Below are 18,560 nucleotides of genomic sequence, written 5' to 3'. Positions count from 1 at the left end.
GATGTGTTTGAGGACATTTGGGATGGATGTAATATCGCCAATAATGCCTTATTTCAAAAAGACAAATCATCTATGGCCTTGGTTCTCTATCAAGATGCTTTTGAGGTTGTAAATCCTTTAGGATCCGGCCGAAAGAAGCACAAGATTTTGGCAGTGTATTTGACACTTGGGGACATTTTACCCTATAACAGGTCCAGTATTGATCAGGTGCAGCTTGTTCTACTCTGCAGGGAACAAGATTTGAAGTATTTTGGTCAAGAAGTTGTTTTTAATCATTTGATTAAAGACCTAAAAGAACTAGAGGAATGTGGCATTGAACTGAAGGATGGGAAAGTTGTTAAAGGAACTCTCTGTGCAATTGTAGGAGACAATCTCGGGTCACATAGTATTGGTGGCTTCCTGGAGAACTTCAGCAGGAGTACTTTTTTTTGTAGATTTTGTGACATAGACCGACAAACATTTGAATGTAGTCCATTGTCAGCTGGTTCAAAAAGAACAAAGCTGTCATATCAGCAGCACGTTGAAGACCTAAGAGAAAACAACAGAGAATCTGTTTGTGGAATAAAATTTGACTCCATATTCAACCAGCTGCATTACTTTCATGTCAGCCAGCCTGGTCTCCCACCATGCCTAGGTCATGACCTTTTTGAGGGGATTGTTTCCTGTGATGTGGCATTATGCATCAACCACTTGGTTAACAAAGAGAAGCATTTCACTTACGAAGAATTAAATAGAAGCATAAGTCAATTCACTTACCTTGGAAATGAAGCAGCCGACAAACCTCCAGAGTTTTGTCCAAATAGTGAGAAGTTGAGTGGGCATGCTGTCCAAAATTGGTGCCTATTAAGAGTCCTCCCTTTGTTGGTTGGAGACAGAATAAAAAACCCAAGCGAAAGTGGTGTATGGAAGCTGATTTTGCTCCTAAGAGAAGTAGTTGCACATGTGTGTTCACCAGCTATTACTCCTGATCAGGTTGCCTATTTGGGTGTCCTCATTGAAGAATACATCCAGTTCAGAGTGGAATTATTTCCAGAGGTTCCCCTTAAACCAAAACACCACTATCTGTCTCACTATCCAGAGCTAATCATCCAGTTTGGACCTCTGATCCGTCTTTGGTCGCTCAGATTTGAAAGTAAGCACACTTACTTTAAACAGTGTGCAAGAAAATTGCACAATTTCAAAAACCTGTGTGCTACTTTATCAGAGCGACATCAGCTCCTTCAAGCATACTTAAGTGCAGGGAGTCTTTTTCCACCTGTAGTTCAGGTGAGTAGAGGAGATGGATTTTATGCTGGTGACTACAATGACAGCATTCAGGCATCAACTGCAGCATTTCATTTCACTCATGACTCCACTTTAGCGGCAAATGAAGTCATTTACAAAGGCACAAAGTACAAGAAAAACATGTATGTTGCAATAAAACAAGATGATGACGGTCTACACATGGGTGAAATTAGGCTGATTTTAATACATTGTAATGATTCTGTCTTCTTTGTTGTGAGGAGGCAGAAAGCTGTAGAGCTTGTTGATATGGGTGTCCACTTACTGACTGACATAGATCAAGAGTCAAACTACATTTGTGTAAAGCAAGAGGATCTCCTTGATTATTATCCATTAGTGCAGTATAAGATGAATGACTTACCAGTGATTATTTTTCATCACTCTCTCTCAGATTTGTAGAAACATGTCCATGTTAGGGGAGGATGTCCGAGATGCTGTGTTGGCAGTTCTACCTGGCCTGCCAGAGGAGAAACTCCTGTCTCTCCTGAACAAGTTGGCAAGCATAGGAGTTGAGTCCAAGTCTGACCTTCAGTTCGTTAAAGAGGAAGATCTCCCTGATCACATTACACCAATACAGTGCCGTCGGCTCCTCAATGCGTGGAATCTAGACGGTATGTCATAATCATCTACCTGATTGCTACTGCAAAAACACTTGACATGTAGGATTAAAAAGAAGACTTCACTGATTTTTTTTGTTCACCTTTATGCTTTCTCAAAACAAACTCCTACAACTTTTTTTTTTTGGGAACATTAACAAAATAAATTTTGATGGTGTGTGATTTTGTTCATACAATGTATGTTAGTGTGGCCCAACACTTGAAAGGACTTAAAGGCATTATAGAGATAGGCCATGCAACTGAGAGGGTTAAATAAATGTTTTCTCATGTAGTAATATCAGTTTTTAGGTAAGTGCAAAGTAAAATGCAACTTTAACTTCCCTGGAGTGATTATGATTTTATTTAAATTTTATTACATATTCCTTGGTTGCACTGGATTCATATAAATTAATATCATTGTCCTTTTAGGGCCTGAGAGTTTCTGATATTAAAGGGACAGTTCACAAGAAATGAAAATGCAGTAATCATTTAATCACCCCCATGATGTTCCAAACATGTAAGAGCTTCTTCTGTTAAAGGCAAAAGAAGATATTTTTAACAATGTTGGTAAAGAGACACTTGTTGGTAGTCTTTGACTTCAATTGGACATACAATACAATACAATGGAAATCCATGGCTACTTTCAACTGTCTAGTTACCATCATTCTTCAAAATAAGATATTTTTTGTTCAGCAGAAGAAAGAAGCTCATACATGTTTGGAATAACATGAGGGTGAGTAAATCATGACAGCATTTTTATTTTTGTGTGAACTGTCCCTTTAAGCAAAGATACTAATGACTTGCATTGTATGGTTATAAACATCACAATTATAAAAAAAAATATCTTGTGTGTTCGGCTGGAGTTGTCTTTAAGACAACATAAAGGTAAAGCTGAGAATAATTTGAATTTTAACTACTTCAACATTAATTGTGATTGGTACTGAGTTGTATCATGTTTTTTTTTCCTTTTCAGACCAAACAGGTTATGACAAAGTAAATCCACAAGAAGCCACAAGAATGCCCCATCGTACCACAACAGAGGACTCTCCATCATCAAATTCTAGTTCCTCATGCACACCAAGTGTCTCCAGCACAAACAGTTCCAGTACAACTGTGGACTTAAGTGTATGGCCAGAAAACTTTGAAGTTCCCTGGAACAGGATGCCTACAGGTATTAAAACAGCCATTGCAGTTGGAAGACGCCCCACAGCTAAAGATCGCAGAGAAATGGTAAGAATTGTCATTGATGAGATGAGACTGACAGAGTTAAATCCATCAAAATTACAGTGCCTGACTGTTGCAAAAAAGATTGTTAAACAGTATCCACAAAGCTTTGCTGATGTCCTGCAAGATGGCACAAAAATTGGTACTGGCTATGGTTCACTTTTGACTCAACTAAAAACAAGAGTGGAGCATGTTAATCGTGGCTGCACATTATCAAGACGAAGAAAACAGAAAAAGACTTCAAATCCGTCATCTGAAGACATTGCCCCAGGACCTGCAGACCAATATGGTTGTGTGAGATGGCAGCCTGAGTGTCCTGTAGAAGAGACTGAGGAGAGTCTCAAAGAAAAACAACAAGAAATGAAAGACCTCTACAGTACTGAGGGACCAGCCGGGGTTGAGAGAGGACATCTCAGTCAGCTAATGAAGGCAACATATTATCTTCAAAGGAAGTCCATCAATTCCTACCCACCTCCATCAATTGCTGACTTGAAGAGTGAATGGCCGTATCTTTTCATGCCCAAAGAGATGTACTTGCACTTTAAGTCTCTTACAAATATAACCATTCTGGAGAAACTTGAGAAGTCTATGGAAGAAAGGGGAAAGATGATACTTCAGTGTTTCCGTCAAAAGCCAGGAGGGACAAATGAGATGCAGCGCATACTTATGAAGTATGATGAGAGTGGAGCATCCTCTTTTATCCCATGTGTCATCCTTCTGATTCTGTCACACTTCAAGGAAAAACCTGAAGCACTCATTCTTCAGACAGATGTAAGTCATCCTCTGTGCTTTTTTTTTTTCAATTATGTTATGAGGTTTTAGTTTGTATGTAAATACATTTTTCCCAATTTTTTTTTCTTAGGTGTCCGCAACAGTGGCCGACGTGGAAAAGAGTTTTACACTTCCAGACTCTCCGAGACTGATTGTCTTAGGTAATGTAAAATGAATCAAAATCTGTAAATTATTTAAAAACTTGGTTTGTTGTATTTTCAGTTTTTATTTTTTATAACATGTTGCCTGTATTTATTAATTTAGGTGAAATTCTCACTGCAACTCAGTGGATGCTGAGTATTGAGGGCCAAGTGGTCGTGAATCCACACCCCAACTTTGTTACAGGATTTGCTGCTTTGTTTGCATCCTACTACATCTTCAATCTGGTGTACCAGCATGAGGCATCCTGCACACTTGAGTTCATCCAGAGGTAAAAAAAAATTAACTAAGCATGTGTGTTATTATATTATTTAAATATAAAAGTTAGAGGTTTCGTTCACCCAAAAATGAAATTTCAGTCATTAATCGCTCTCCGTCATGTCATTCAAAAGCCATAAGACCTTTGTTCATCTTTGGAAAACAAATAAATATTTTTTAAAGAAGTCCAATATGATGATTTTCCCCTTTCATAGACATCAATGCAACTGTAATTTTTAAGTCCCAAAAAGGTAGTGAAGACATCAGTGGTGCAATCATAACGTCATGAAACGACGATTTTTATGAAAATAAAACAAAAACATCAACTTTATTCAACATTTTGGCATCAAGTCCCTTTAATTTAATAAAGTGACAAGAATACTTTTGTGCACCAAAAACACACACCAGAGACTGAAATAAATTGTTGAATAAAGTAATTTTTATTTATTTATTTATTGTGCACAAATGTATTCTCATCGCCTCATAAAATTAAGGTTGAACCACTAGAGAGTCACATGTATAACGATTCAGACCTGCCAACCTGTATGCATTTCCCAAATTGTATCGGATTTAATAAAAAATATCTTAATTTGTGTTCCAAAAATGAACAAAAGTCTTACAGGTTTAGAACAACAGACATGACTCCACTTTAGCGGCAACTAAAGTCCACTTTTTTTTATTATAGTAGAAGAAATACATTTATTCAGGTTTAATAAAGCTTGACATTTTTCTTTTTTGGATGAATTATTCCTTTGTAATGCATCATATAGTTCAGCAAATGCTTTTAAACTATTGAACAAGTTTGAATCAATTCTGCACATGCTTATGTTTGTCTGAATGATGTTTGTGCAGATGTTTTCTTGGAATCAACCCACACACCGGCACCAAGACAGGCACATCAAAGGTTGGAGCAAAAAAAAGTGGGAAGGTCTCCGAGAAGAGGAACAACACAGTCAATCCTCATGTGTGTTCTCTTCTCAGAAGGCTAATGGACTTTGAGTGGCTAAGCATGTAAGTTTACATATGTATCAAAACTAAACCTACAGGAGAAGCCATCTATAAAAGGACACTTGCTTTCAGACTTGTTCTATGGTCATGCAAAAAAAAAAAACAAAAAAAAAAAAAAACTTGTCAACAAACAAAAATGTTAAAGAATGTTAAAGGTTTTAAAAAATGGCTAAATGTTTGTTAGAGTGTTCTATGTTTAATGAACCAGCAGTTAGTAGCATTTGTGACAGTGTTAAACATTTATTTCTTTTAAGCAGAAATACTGTCACTCGCTGTGAGTTTTAACTGAAGTCAGATCCGTTTTTGTACCAAAATGCCTTTGTTTGTTTTTTTATCTTAAAGGGATTGCCATCATTTAATTACCTTCAGTTGTTCCAAAATTCTGAGTTTCTTTCTTGTTTTAAGATATTTTAAAATTTAGGTAACCAGACAGTTGACAGTAGCCATTGACTGACATATTCTTTCCCTATTATGGAAGTCAATGGCTACCATTACTTGTCTGGTTATAAACTTCATTAAAATTTAATCTTTTGTATTCAACACAAGAAAGAAACTAATAGTTTTGGAACAATTTAAGAGAGAGTAAATAATGACCAATTTTATTTTTAGGCAAACAGCCCTTTTAACTTTTATTTAACTATTGCTTTATGCTTTAATCTTGAGGTGTTTGTAGTTGTTTTGTAAAAGCTGATTCTTTTCTTGATTTTTTTTTCTTTTTTTTTCTGTAGTTAAAAAGTAAAATTATGTTACCAGTGACAGTGCTGAAGTGTTGTCAGCTTTAATAAACAGTTTTCTTACAACAGCTCGGAATTTGAGTGATTATTTTTTTAAATCTTTGTTTTATTGCATTCACGTCAGAATAATGGTAAAGAGCACAGTACAGTTCACAGTTAAAATAGCTATTTACAGGAATTTCATAGTAAAAATATTACAGCTACATCTTGGCTTTTGCTGAATTCACAGGATTTTATTGGCAACTTTTGTTGCCAGGTAAGTACTGTAATTTACCGGAATTACAAAAAAAACCTGTAATGCCTTTTTACAAGTTTAATTTAATAATCCTGTAAAAAAAACAAAAAAATACTGTATTCTGCAAACATTTATTTACTGTAAATTGCTAAGCAGTATTATACTGTAATCCATTTTACAGCAATTAGCGGCTATTTTACAGGATTTTATTGGCAACTTTTTTGCCAGTAAATTATTGTAAATTCTACAGTATGTTCTTTACAGTGTAGTTTTCTGATACTGTTTAATTTATTTCTTATTATTATTTCAGATCAATTCATATATTTAGTAGGGCTTTACACAAAGTTTTGTAAATTAGGCCCCAAGAGAGATCAACCATTATGAATAAAAAAATTATTGGTTTAGTACATCAACCAATTGACATAAGAACTTTGTCTAAGTGTACCAGTAGTTTCCTATTAATGAACAATTTGTCCAGGTCAATTTTAATTTAAGTGTTCTCTCATGTCACATTTGTGTTGTAGCAAACAAGGATAAACATGACCCAAGTACAGAATGGCTTTTGAAATTTTCTCATCAACTCACCAAATATGCCTTGACTGGTTTTTCAGGGTCTTCATTCAAGTAGATGCACAGAGACTTGATGACACAGGCTTCTCTGGTATGGTATGTACAGTGTCATCCTGTAGGGTGGAGACAAGATTAAATCAACTTCAGCGGCGGTACAGCTAAAGAGTACTGAACGTGTTACTGTTTGTGTAGAATGTAACAGGTGAACTCTATACACATGGGTTTTAAGTCCTGCCCATGTCTTCAATGTGCATGCATCATTTAAATATATAGTAGTCAACAAAAAAGTTAATTAAAAGTTGTCCTTAGGTCAAAAACCCACCCTTAACACCAAACCTGTCCCTTACCTTACCCATATCCCACCTTAATACAGTTTTATTAAAAAGGTTTTAATCCACTTCAAATGTTGACTACTGTACACAAACATAATGATTGCTGCTTCCAAAGCAATGTTTAGTTTATAATGTAATTTGTACCTGCAACTCTCCTTTGCAACACTTCCTGCACTGCCACATACACGTCACTGAAAGAGAAAGAAAAGTTCAGTATTCAAGGATAGTTAGTTATACATTACTGTATGTGAGTGTTTTAAAAAAAAATACTTACCATGTAAAGGTGAGGTTCACAGCGGAAGAGGATGGGGACAGCTATGCGATGTATTTATTTATTTTTTTCTGCTAGGTATATAAGTTATATACTATATTTCCCAAATAAAACCATGCATACCTATTCAATCACTTTAACTTTAACTGCAATTTGTTAGGACATTTAATATATATGGTCGACTGCATTATAGATTTTACTTGACAATTTTTGCAAACTGTATTCAATAAGCTGGGTAGCAATATGTAACATTTCGGAACTCAAGAAAAACAAACAAAAAAGCTCTATAAACGTTAGCTACACTAAAAAGAGCGATGAGAAGTGCATACTGATTCAACATACAACATGTTACGTAAAAGTAAAGCGTATAAACAGCATTACATTAACTTACAAACAGAAAAAACGAGTGCATGGTGTGTTCGACTGTGCAGTCTTTCCTCTCCCAATGTTGGGGTAGACTTCAGGTTTAACATAGGTTATGTAGTTAATAGTTATTAGTTAATAGGCGTGGTTAGCATTGAATTGTTACAGAAATGCACAAATTGTAGCGGATATATTAACGTTAGGGTGAAACTTGTTGTATCGACAAAGACAACGGAATTTACATAAGCCTACTTTGAAACATCGCTACAGAGTGTAATTCCTTATCATCCCATGTTACTAAGTGTAAACTGGAACATTATATCAATAAAGTACTTACCCTCAATATCAAGGATGAAGAACGTTTAAACGCAGCAGCTCAAACCGCTGGCGCTTCCAGCCGTCTGTACCCACGTGATTCCGTCGCAGTACTGCGCATGCGCAGTGACTCATCAGAGAGAGTTGTTGATATGAAGCGACTCGGTCTCACTGAATCAACAAGTGCTGATCTAATTCATTTGATTATTTCTTAATTTAGTTACAACTAACAAGAATCAATCATTTAACAGAAGTAAACTGGTTATAATCGTATTAATCAGACATATTTGTATTTTGCAAATCAAACAAGTGGCTAGTTGACTTTTTTGAGTGTATTTAAAACGTTAAAATGCGTGCTTATTTGTGCTGCATTTTTGTGGAAACGAATAAGCTAGTAAAGACTGTTTCATATGGTCTCATCGTTTGAACCACGTTAGTTCAACAAAGTACGGCTGTTGTTAAAGACCTCACCAACTAATAACTTATGCTATTTAACTGATTAGAGATCTCAAAAAAATGCAACTGTATTGAACATATAATCACTCATTTAATATTTTTTGTTCCCTGTCATTTCGCTGTATTTTCTGTTTGATTTAGCACAGGTTCCCTCTTACGTCATACTCAGAAAGTTCCCTTAGGCATTTGTGCGCATGCGCACTACTCATAAAGGGTGATTTAATAGAGGACGCACAAAAATACAGATTAAAATCATTTATATTTAGGTTAAATATAAGATATGACTTGTAGTGCATGTTAGCTTGCAAATTATGCCCAAGAACATAATTTATTATGCCATATGTCTTACTAACAAGCAACAATGCCTCTAACCACAGGTCACGTACGAAAAATAATGCCCCGTTTAAGGCATTCCACTCCACTGAAGGTGTGGAGCGGAAAATGAAAATAAATACGGCCTTTTAAAATTTAAATGTTCCAGCGATTTCATTCCGTCAACCCCTTAGAACACAGCAAGAGCTAAACTCAGGTGTTTGCAAGTAATTTTATTTAAAACGGAGAGAGCTGCCTTCAGCCAGTGTTTTCTGTTGTACTGACATGAGAGTCAAGGCTCCGAGCTCTCGGTCTGCGAACTACATCACTAAGCCTCTTTTAAAAGCATTTAAATAAAAACAGTCCAGCGACTGTACACAATGTAAACAGATTATCATTTTAAAGAGCTAAGCGCATATGAGCTGTTTTATGTGGTTTACGGATGAGCTTCGGGGCTGGCGTTTCTTCGTCCGTGTTCACAAAACTACATATTTTAAAGGCATTAAAAAAAAAAAAAAAAAAAAAAAAAAAAAACACTTCAGCGATTGAACAATAATAGTAGATTAGTGTATTTAAAACGTTAAAATGCTTGCTTATTTGTGCTGCATTTTTGTGGAAACGAATAAGCTAGTAAAGACTGTTTCATATGGTCTCATCGTTTGAAGCACGTTAGTTCAACAAAGTACGGCTGTTGTTAAAGACCTCACCAACTAATAACTTATGCTATTTAACTGATTAGAGTTCTCAAAAAAATGCAACTGTATTGAACATATAATCACTCATTTAATATTTTTTGTTCCCTGTCATTTCGCTGTATTTTCTGTTTGATTTAGCACAGGTTCCCTCTTACGTCATACTCAGAAAGTTCCCTTAGGCATTTGTGCGCATGCGCACTACTCATAAAGGGTGATTTAATAGAGGACGCACAAAAATACAGATTAAAATCATTTATATTTAGGTTAAATATAAGATATGACTTGTAGAGCATGTTAGCTTGCAAATTATGCCCAAGAACATAATTTATTATGCCATATGTCTTACTAACAAGCAACAATGCCTCTAACCACAGGTCACGTACGAAAAATAATGCCCCGTTTAAGGCATATCCACTGAAGGTGTGGAGCGGAAAATGAAAATAAATACGGCCTTTTAAAATGTAAATGTTCCAGCGATTTCATTCCGTCAACCCCTTAGAACACAGCAAGAGCTAAACTCAGGTGTTTGCAAGTAGTTTTATTTAAAACGGAGAGAGCTGCCTTCAGCCAGTGTTTTCTGTTGTACAGACATGAGAGTCAAGGCTCCGAGCTCTCGGTCTGCGAACTACATCACTAAGCCTCTTTTAAAAGCATTTAAATAAAAACAGTCCAGCGACTGTACACAATGTAAACAGATTATCATTTTAAAGAGCTAAGCGCATATGAGCTGTTTTATGTGGTTTACGGATGAGCTTCGGGGCTGGCGTTTCTTCGTCCGTGTTCACAAAACTACATATTTTAAAGGCATTAAAATAAATAAATAAATAAAAAAACACTTCAGCGATTGAACAATAATAGTAGATTAGTGTATTTAAAACGTTAAAATGCTTGCTTATTTGTGCTGCATTTTTGTGGAAACGAATAAGCTAGTAAAGACTGTTTCATATGGTCTCATCGTTTGAACCACGTTAGTTCAACAAAGTACGGCTGTTGTTAAAGACCTCACCAACTAATAACTTATGCTATTTAACTGATTAGAGTTCTCAAAAAAAATGCAACTGTATTGAACATATAATCACTCATTTAATATTTTTTGTTCCCTGTCATTTCGCTGTATTTTCTGTTTGATTTAGCACAGGTTCCCTCTTACGTCATACTCCGAAAGTTCCCTTAGGCATTTGTGCGCATGCGCACTACTCATAAAGGGTGATTTAATAGAGGACGCACAAAAATACAGATTAAAATCATTTATATTTAGGTTAAATATAAGATATGACTTGTAGAGCATGTTAGCTTGCAAATTATGCCCAAGAACATAATTTATTATGCCATATGTCTTACTAACAAGCAACAATGCCTCTAACCACAGGTCACGTACGAAAAATAATGCCCCGTTTAAGGCATATCCACTGAAGGTGTGGAGCGGAAAATGAAAATAAATACGGCCTTTTAAAATGTAAATGTTCCAGCGATTTCATTCCGTCAACCCCTTAGAACACAGCAAGAGCTAAACTCAGGTGTTTGCAAGTAGTTTTATTTAAAACGGAGAGAGCTGCCTTCAGCCAGTGTTTTCTGTTGTACAGACATGAGAGTCAAGGCTCCGAGCTCTCGGTCTGCGAACTACATCACTAAGCCTCTTTTAAAAGCATTTAAATAAAAACAGTCCAGCGACTGTACACAATGTAAACAGATTATCATTTTAAAGAGCTAAGCGCATATGAGCTGTTTTATGTGGTTTACGGATGAGCTTCGGGGCTGGCGTTTCTTCGTCCGTGTTCACAAAACTACATATTTTAAAGGCATTAAAATAAATAAATAAATAAAAAAACACTTCAGCGATTGAACAATAATAGTAGATTAGTGTATTTAAAACGTTAAAATGCTTGCTTATTTGTGCTGCATTTTTGTGGAAACGAATAAGCTAGTAAAGACTGTTTCATATGGTCTCATCGTTTGAACCACGTTAGTTCAACAAAGTACGGCTGTTGTTAAAGACCTCACCAACTAATAACTTATGCTATTTAACTGATTAGAGTTCTCAAAAAAAATGCAACTGTATTGAACATATAATCACTCATTTAATATTTTTTGTTCCCTGTCATTTCGCTGTATTTTCTGTTTGATTTAGCACAGGTTCGTCATACTCAGAAAGTTCCCTTAGGCATTTGTGCGCATGCGCACTACTCATAAAGGGTGATTTAATAGAGGACGCACAAAAATACAGATTAAAATCATTTATATTTAGGTTAAATATAAGATATGACTTGTAATGCATGTTAGCTTGCAAATTATGCCCAAGAACATAATTTATTATGCCATATGTCTTACTAACAAGCAACAATGCCTCTAACCACAGGTCACGTACGAAAAATAATGCCCCGTTTAAGGCATTCCACTCCACTGAAGGTGTGGAGCGGAAAATGAAAATAAATACGGCCTTTTAAAATTTAAATGTTCCAGCGATTTCATTCCGTCAACCCCTTAGAACACAGCAAGAGCTAAACTCAGGTGTTTGCAAGTAATTTTATTTAAAACGGAGAGAGCTGCCTTCAGCCAGTGTTTTCTGTTGTACTGACATGAGAGTCAAGGCTCCGAGCTCTCGGTCTGCGAACTACATCACTATGCCTCTTTTAAAAGCATTTAAATAAAAACAGTCCAGCGACTGTACACAATGTAAACAGATTATCATTTTAAAGAGCTAAGCGCATATGAGCTGTTTTATGTGGTTTACGGATGGATGAGCTTCGGGGCTGGCGTTTCTTCGTCCGTGTTCACAAAACTACATATTTTAAAGGCATTAAAATAAATAAATAAATAAAAAAACACTTCAGCGATTGAACAATAATAGTAGATTAGTGTATTTAAAACGTTAAAATGCTTGCTTATTTGTGCTGCATTTTTGTGGAAACGAATAAGCTAGTAAAGACTGTTTCATATGGTCTCATCGTTTGAACCACGTTAGTTCAACAAAGTACGGCTGTTGTTAAAGACCTCACCAACTAATAACTTATGCTATTTAACTGATTAGAGTTCTCAAAAAAAATGCAACTGTATTGAACATATAATCACTCATTTAATATTTTTTGTTCCCTGTCATTTCGCTGTATTTTCTGTTTGATTTAGCACAGGTTCCCTCTTACGTCATACTCAGAAAGTTCCCTTAGGCATTTGTGCGCATGCGCACTACTCATAAAGGGTGATTTAATAGAGGACGCACAAAAATACAGATTAAAATCATTTATATTTAGGTTAAATATAAGATATGACTTGTAGAGCATGTTAGCTTGCAAATTATGCCCAAGAACATAATTTATTATGCCATATGTCTTACTAACAAGCAACAATGCCTCTAACCACAGGTCACGTACGAAAAATAATGCCCCGTTTAAGGCATATCCACTGAAGGTGTGGAGCGGAAAATGAAAATAAATACGGCCTTTTAAAATGTAAATGTTCCAGCGATTTCATTCCGTCAACCCCTTAGAACACAGCAAGAGCTAAACTCAGGTGTTTGCAAGTAGTTTTATTTAAAACGGAGAGAGCTGCCTTCAGCCAGTGTTTTCTGTTGTACAGACATGAGAGTCAAGGCTCCGAGCTCTCGGTCTGCGAACTACATCACTAAGCCTCTTTTAAAAGCATTTAAATAAAAACAGTCCAGCGACTGTACACAATGTAAACAGATTATCATTTTAAAGAGCTAAGCGCATATGAGCTGTTTTATGTGGTTTACGGATGAGCTTCGGGGCTGGCGTTTCTTCGTCCGTGTTCACAAAACTACATATTTTAAAGGCATTAAAATAAATAAATAAATAAAAAAACACTTCAGCGATTGAACAATAATAGTAGATTAGTGTATTTAAAACGTTAAAATGCTTGCTTATTTGTGCTGCATTTTTGTGGAAACGAATAAGCTAGTAAAGACTGTTTCATATGGTCTCATCGTTTGAACCACGTTAGTTCAACAAAGTACGGCTGTTGTTAAAGACCTCACCAACTAATAACTTATGCTATTTAACTGATTAGAGTTCTCAAAAAAAATGCAACTGTATTGAACATATAATCACTCATTTAATATTTTTTGTTCCCTGTCATTTCGCTGTATTTTCTGTTTGATTTAGCACAGGTTCGTCATACTCAGAAAGTTCCCTTAGGCATTTGTGCGCATGCGCACTACTCATAAAGGGTGATTTAATAGAGGACGCACAAAAATACAGATTAAAATCATTTATATTTAGGTTAAATATAAGATATGACTTGTAATGCATGTTAGCTTGCAAATTATGCCCAAGAACATAATTTATTATGCCATATGTCTTACTAACAAGCAACAATGCCTCTAACCACAGGTCACGTACGAAAAATAATGCCCCGTTTAAGGCATTCCACTCCACTGAAGGTGTGGAGCGGAAAATGAAAATAAATACGGCCTTTTAAAATTTAAATGTTCCAGCGATTTCATTCCGTCAACCCCTTAGAACACAGCAAGAGCTAAACTCAGGTGTTTGCAAGTAATTTTATTTAAAACGGAGAGAGCTGCCTTCAGCCAGTGTTTTCTGTTGTACTGACATGAGAGTCAAGGCTCCGAGCTCTCGGTCTGCGAACTACATCACTATGCCTCTTTTAAAAGCATTTAAATAAAAACAGTCCAGCGACTGTACACAATGTAAACAGATTATCATTTTAAAGAGCTAAGCGCATATGAGCTGTTTTATGTGGTTTACGGATGGATGAGCTTCGGGGCTGGCGTTTCTTCGTCCGTGTTCACAAAACTACATATTTTAAAGGCATTAAAATAAATAAATAAATAAAAAAACACTTCAGCGATTGAACAATAATAGTAGATTAGTGTATTTAAAACGTTAAAATGCTTGCTTATTTGTGCTGCATTTTTGTGGAAACGAATAAGCTAGTAAAGACTGTTTCATATGGTCTCATCGTTTGAACCACGTTAGTTCAACAAAGTACGGCTGTTGTTAAAGACCTCACCAACTAATAACTTATGCTATTTAACTGATTAGAGTTCTCAAAAAAAATGCAACTGTATTGAACATATAATCACTCATTTAATATTTTTTGTTCCCTGTCATTTCGCTGTATTTTCTGTTTGATTTAGCACAGGTTCCCTCTTACGTCATACTCAGAAAGTTCCCTTAGGCATTTGTGCGCATGCGCACTACTCATAAAGGGTGATTTAATAGAGGACGCACAAAAATACAGATTAAAATCATTTATATTTAGGTTAAATATAAGATATGACTTGTAGAGCATGTTAGCTTGCAAATTATGCCCAAGAACATAATTTATTATGCCATATGTCTTACTAACAAGCAACAATGCCTCTAACCACAGGTCACGTACGAAAAATAATGCCCCGTTTAGGCCATTCCACTCCACTGAAGGGGTGGAGCGGAAAAATGAAAATAAATACGGCCTTTTAAAATTTAAATGTTCCAGCTATTTCATTCCGACAACCCCTTTTAGAACACACCAAGAGCTAAAATCAGGTGTTTGCGAGTAGTTTTATTTAAAACGGAGAGAGCTGCCTTCAGCCAGTGTTTTCTGTTGTCCTGACATGAGAGTCAAGGCTCCGAGCTCTCGGTCTGCGAACTACATCACTAAGCCTCTTTTAAAAGCATTTAAATAAAAACAGTCCAGCGACTGTACACAATGTAAACAGATTATCATTTTAAAGAGCTAAGCGCATAAGAGCTGTTTCATGTGGTTTACGGATGAGCTTCGGGGCTGGCGTTTCTTCGTCCGTGTTCACAAAACTACATATTTTAAAGGCATTAAAAAAAATAAATTAAAAAAAAAAACACTTCAGCGATTGAACAATAACAGTAGATTAGTGTATTTAAAACGTTAAAATGCGTGCTTATTTGTGCTGCATTTTTGTGGAAACGAATAAGCTAGTAAAGACTGTTTCATATGGTCTCATCGTTTGAACCACGTTAGTTCAACAAAGTACGGCTGTTGTTAAAGACCTCACCAACTAATAACTTATGCTATTTAACTGATTAGAGATCTCAAAAAAATGCAACTGTATTGAACATATAATCACTCATTTAATATTTTTTGTTCCCTGTCATTTCGCTGTATTTTCTGTTTGATTTAGCACAGGTTCCCTCTTACGTCATACTCAGAAAGTTCCCTTAGGCATTTGTGCGCATGCGCACTACTCATAAAGGGTGATTTAATAGAGGACGCACAAACATACAGATTAAAATCATTTATATTTAGGTTAAATATAAGATATGACTTGTAGTGCATGTTAGCTTGCAAATTATGCCCAAGAACATAATTTATTATGCCATATGTCTTACTAACAAGCAACAATGCCTCTAACCACAGGTCACGTACGAAAAATAATGCCCCGTTTAAGGCATTCCACTCCACTGAAGGTGTGGAGCGGAAAATGAAAATAAATACGGCCTTTTAAAATTTAAATGTTCCAGGGATTTCATTCCGTCAACCCCTTAGAACACAGCAAGAGCTAAACTCAGGTGTTTGCAAGTAATTTTATTTAAAACGGAGAGAGCTGCCTTCAGCCAGTGTTTTCTGTTGTACAGACATGAGAGTCAAGGCTCCGAGCTCTCGGTCTGCGAACTACATCACTAAGCCTCTTTTAAAAGCATTTAAATAAAAACAGTCCAGCGACTGTACACAATGTAAACAGATTATCACTTTAAAGAGCTAAGCGCATATGAGCTGTTTTATGTGGTTTACGGATGAGCTTCGGGGCTGGCGTTTCTTCGTCCGTGTTCACAAAACTACATATTTTAAAGGCATTAAAAAAAAAAAAAAAAAAAAAAACACTTCAGCGATTGAACAATAATAGTAGATTAGTGTATTTAAAACGTTAAAATGCTTGCTTAATTGTGCTGCATTTTTGTGGAAACGAATAAGCTAGTAAAGACTGTTTCATATGGTCTCATCGTTTGAACCACGTTAGTTCAACAAAGTACGGCTGTTGTTAAAGACCTCACCAACTAATAACTTATGCTATTTAACTGATTAGAGTTCTCAAAAAAAATGCAACTGTATTGAACATATAATCACTCATTTAATATTTTTTGTTCCCTGTCATTTCGCTGTATTTTCTGTTTGATTTAGCACAGGTTCGTCATACTCAGAAAGTTCCCTTAGGCATTTGTGCGCATGCGCACTACTCATAAAGGGTGATTTAATAGAGGACGCACAAAAATACAGATTAAAATCATTTATATTTAGGTTAAATATAAGATATGACTTGTAGAGCATGTTAGCTTGCAAATTATGCCCAAGAACATAATTTATTATGCCATATGTCTTACTAACAAGCAACAATGCCTCTAACCACAGGTCACGTACGAAAAATAATGCCCCGTTTAAAGGTAAGCTTCAGTGAAAAAATAAGGTACCATTTTTTCATTGTTTTTTGTTAGATAATAGTTGATTTTAACCATTTGTCGCTTTTTACCGAAATTTGACGTCTGAAAAGACTATTTTTACCGACTAATCAGAGCCCGGTATTGCACCTTCGCCAATCGATTTTCACCATCGGCTACGCTCGGTCTCATTCGTAAGTATGACGTCACTATAAGGACTCCGTCTTTGTTTTGATTACACAAGAGGTGCGTTCCGATCGACAGGGTCCCTATGCAGTGTTCACTGCTCCCTACTCCCACGGTATATCCGTTGAAGTGGACTTCACTGACAATAATCGCTCATTTGGAATGCCCTGGAACGTCATCAAAGCAAATCAACGGCAGGGTCACGCAGATTATGATATAACCACTGATCTATATAATGACTGGATTGCTCATTGCGTTCTAAACAGCCTTAGGCAGTGAAGCCACCGGAAGTGTTCGATCCGCCATCTTACTATTCCCTACCTGCAGAGAGCGTCATTGAGTCACATGTAAATTTCTGACCTAAAATCACCCGATTTGAAGCATATCATTCACACAGGATTAGTTTTAGGACATGTGTATGTAAATTAATTTTTTACTTAAGATGTTTTCTGGAATGTTTATGGTCTTTTCGGGCTGGATAAGCGATATATTGAAATCGTTCAGGTGGGTGTGTCAGCTGCGCACTTACAGACACGGGTAACTGATCCAACACTAAATATATTTCTTTATGTACCTAATTATGCAGGAAATAATACACAGTACCATATATCTGGTATTAGTATCTGAAATTGATTCGATTATACAGTAAATAATGCACGTCTCTGTTACTATATTGCTCGTTATATTGAAATTCAAATCTTTGAAATAAAGCTTATGTCTTTAAGTCCGTACCATTTGTAGTCAGCGGTGTTCTCCGAGTCATGGTGTGTATATTTTGTGCCTGATTGAGCAACATCTATTTCAGACTCTTCAGATCAGCAAATTCTGTAATGATTTACTAACATTACCGTTTCCATCTGAGTAAAATGCTGTGTATGTTGAATTAATTATTAATTTAACGAACAAATCATTACCTGCTTCAAAACGAATAATGTTACTGTTAAATATTGTTGAAACATGCAGTTAGTCAAAATGACAACAAAATGACATAAACCGTGAATAACTGTACTGAGATCGTATGATGTTTGTTTATCTGATGTACGCGACTAATGTAGGCTATGAACGTACATTTTTAATAAGCAGAGGGAATTCCCAACATTAACCGTTTACATGCTTAGGCCGTTTGCATTGTGAAAATGTACAGTGAGACTTCAGGTATAAAAACACTGACTTGTTATGTGATGTTTTCTCAATAAAATCGTATAGTTTCCTATTCATTCAATGGAATGTATGCGAATACTAGGGAATACTAATATGGCGGCGCGGTGGCTTCACTTTTATGACGTCATGAGCAATCCAGTTCTCTATTATAGATCAGTGGATATAACATAAATAAGTATTGTATTTTATCTTACTTTCAAATATAAATAGATATACAATACATATAAACATATGTATCTAAAACAAAATAGTCAAAATGTATATGT

The 18,560-nt window shown here is 35.8% G+C and overlaps 1 protein-coding gene across 1 annotated transcript; it reads left to right on the top strand.

The window, feature by feature from the left end:
- Positions 1 to 368: 368 nt before the first annotated feature.
- On the top strand, positions 369 to 5,953 carry LOC141302392 (uncharacterized). Its single transcript, XM_073832426.1, has 5 exons — positions 369 to 1,892; positions 2,851 to 3,872; positions 3,964 to 4,033; positions 4,137 to 4,302; positions 5,142 to 5,953. The coding sequence occupies exons 1-5, from the start codon at positions 1,685 to 1,687 to the stop codon at positions 5,302 to 5,304; spliced, it is 1,629 nt and encodes a 542-aa protein (XP_073688527.1). The 5' UTR covers positions 369 to 1,684; the 3' UTR covers positions 5,305 to 5,953.
- Positions 5,954 to 18,560: the final 12,607 nt, after the last annotated feature.

Source organism: Garra rufa, unplaced genomic scaffold (genome assembly GCF_049309525.1).
Source record: "Garra rufa unplaced genomic scaffold, GarRuf1.0 hap1_unplaced_001, whole genome shotgun sequence".
Lineage (NCBI taxonomy): Eukaryota > Metazoa > Chordata > Actinopteri > Cypriniformes > Cyprinidae > Garra > Garra rufa.
This window is presented reverse-complemented; position numbering and strand designations above follow the sequence as displayed.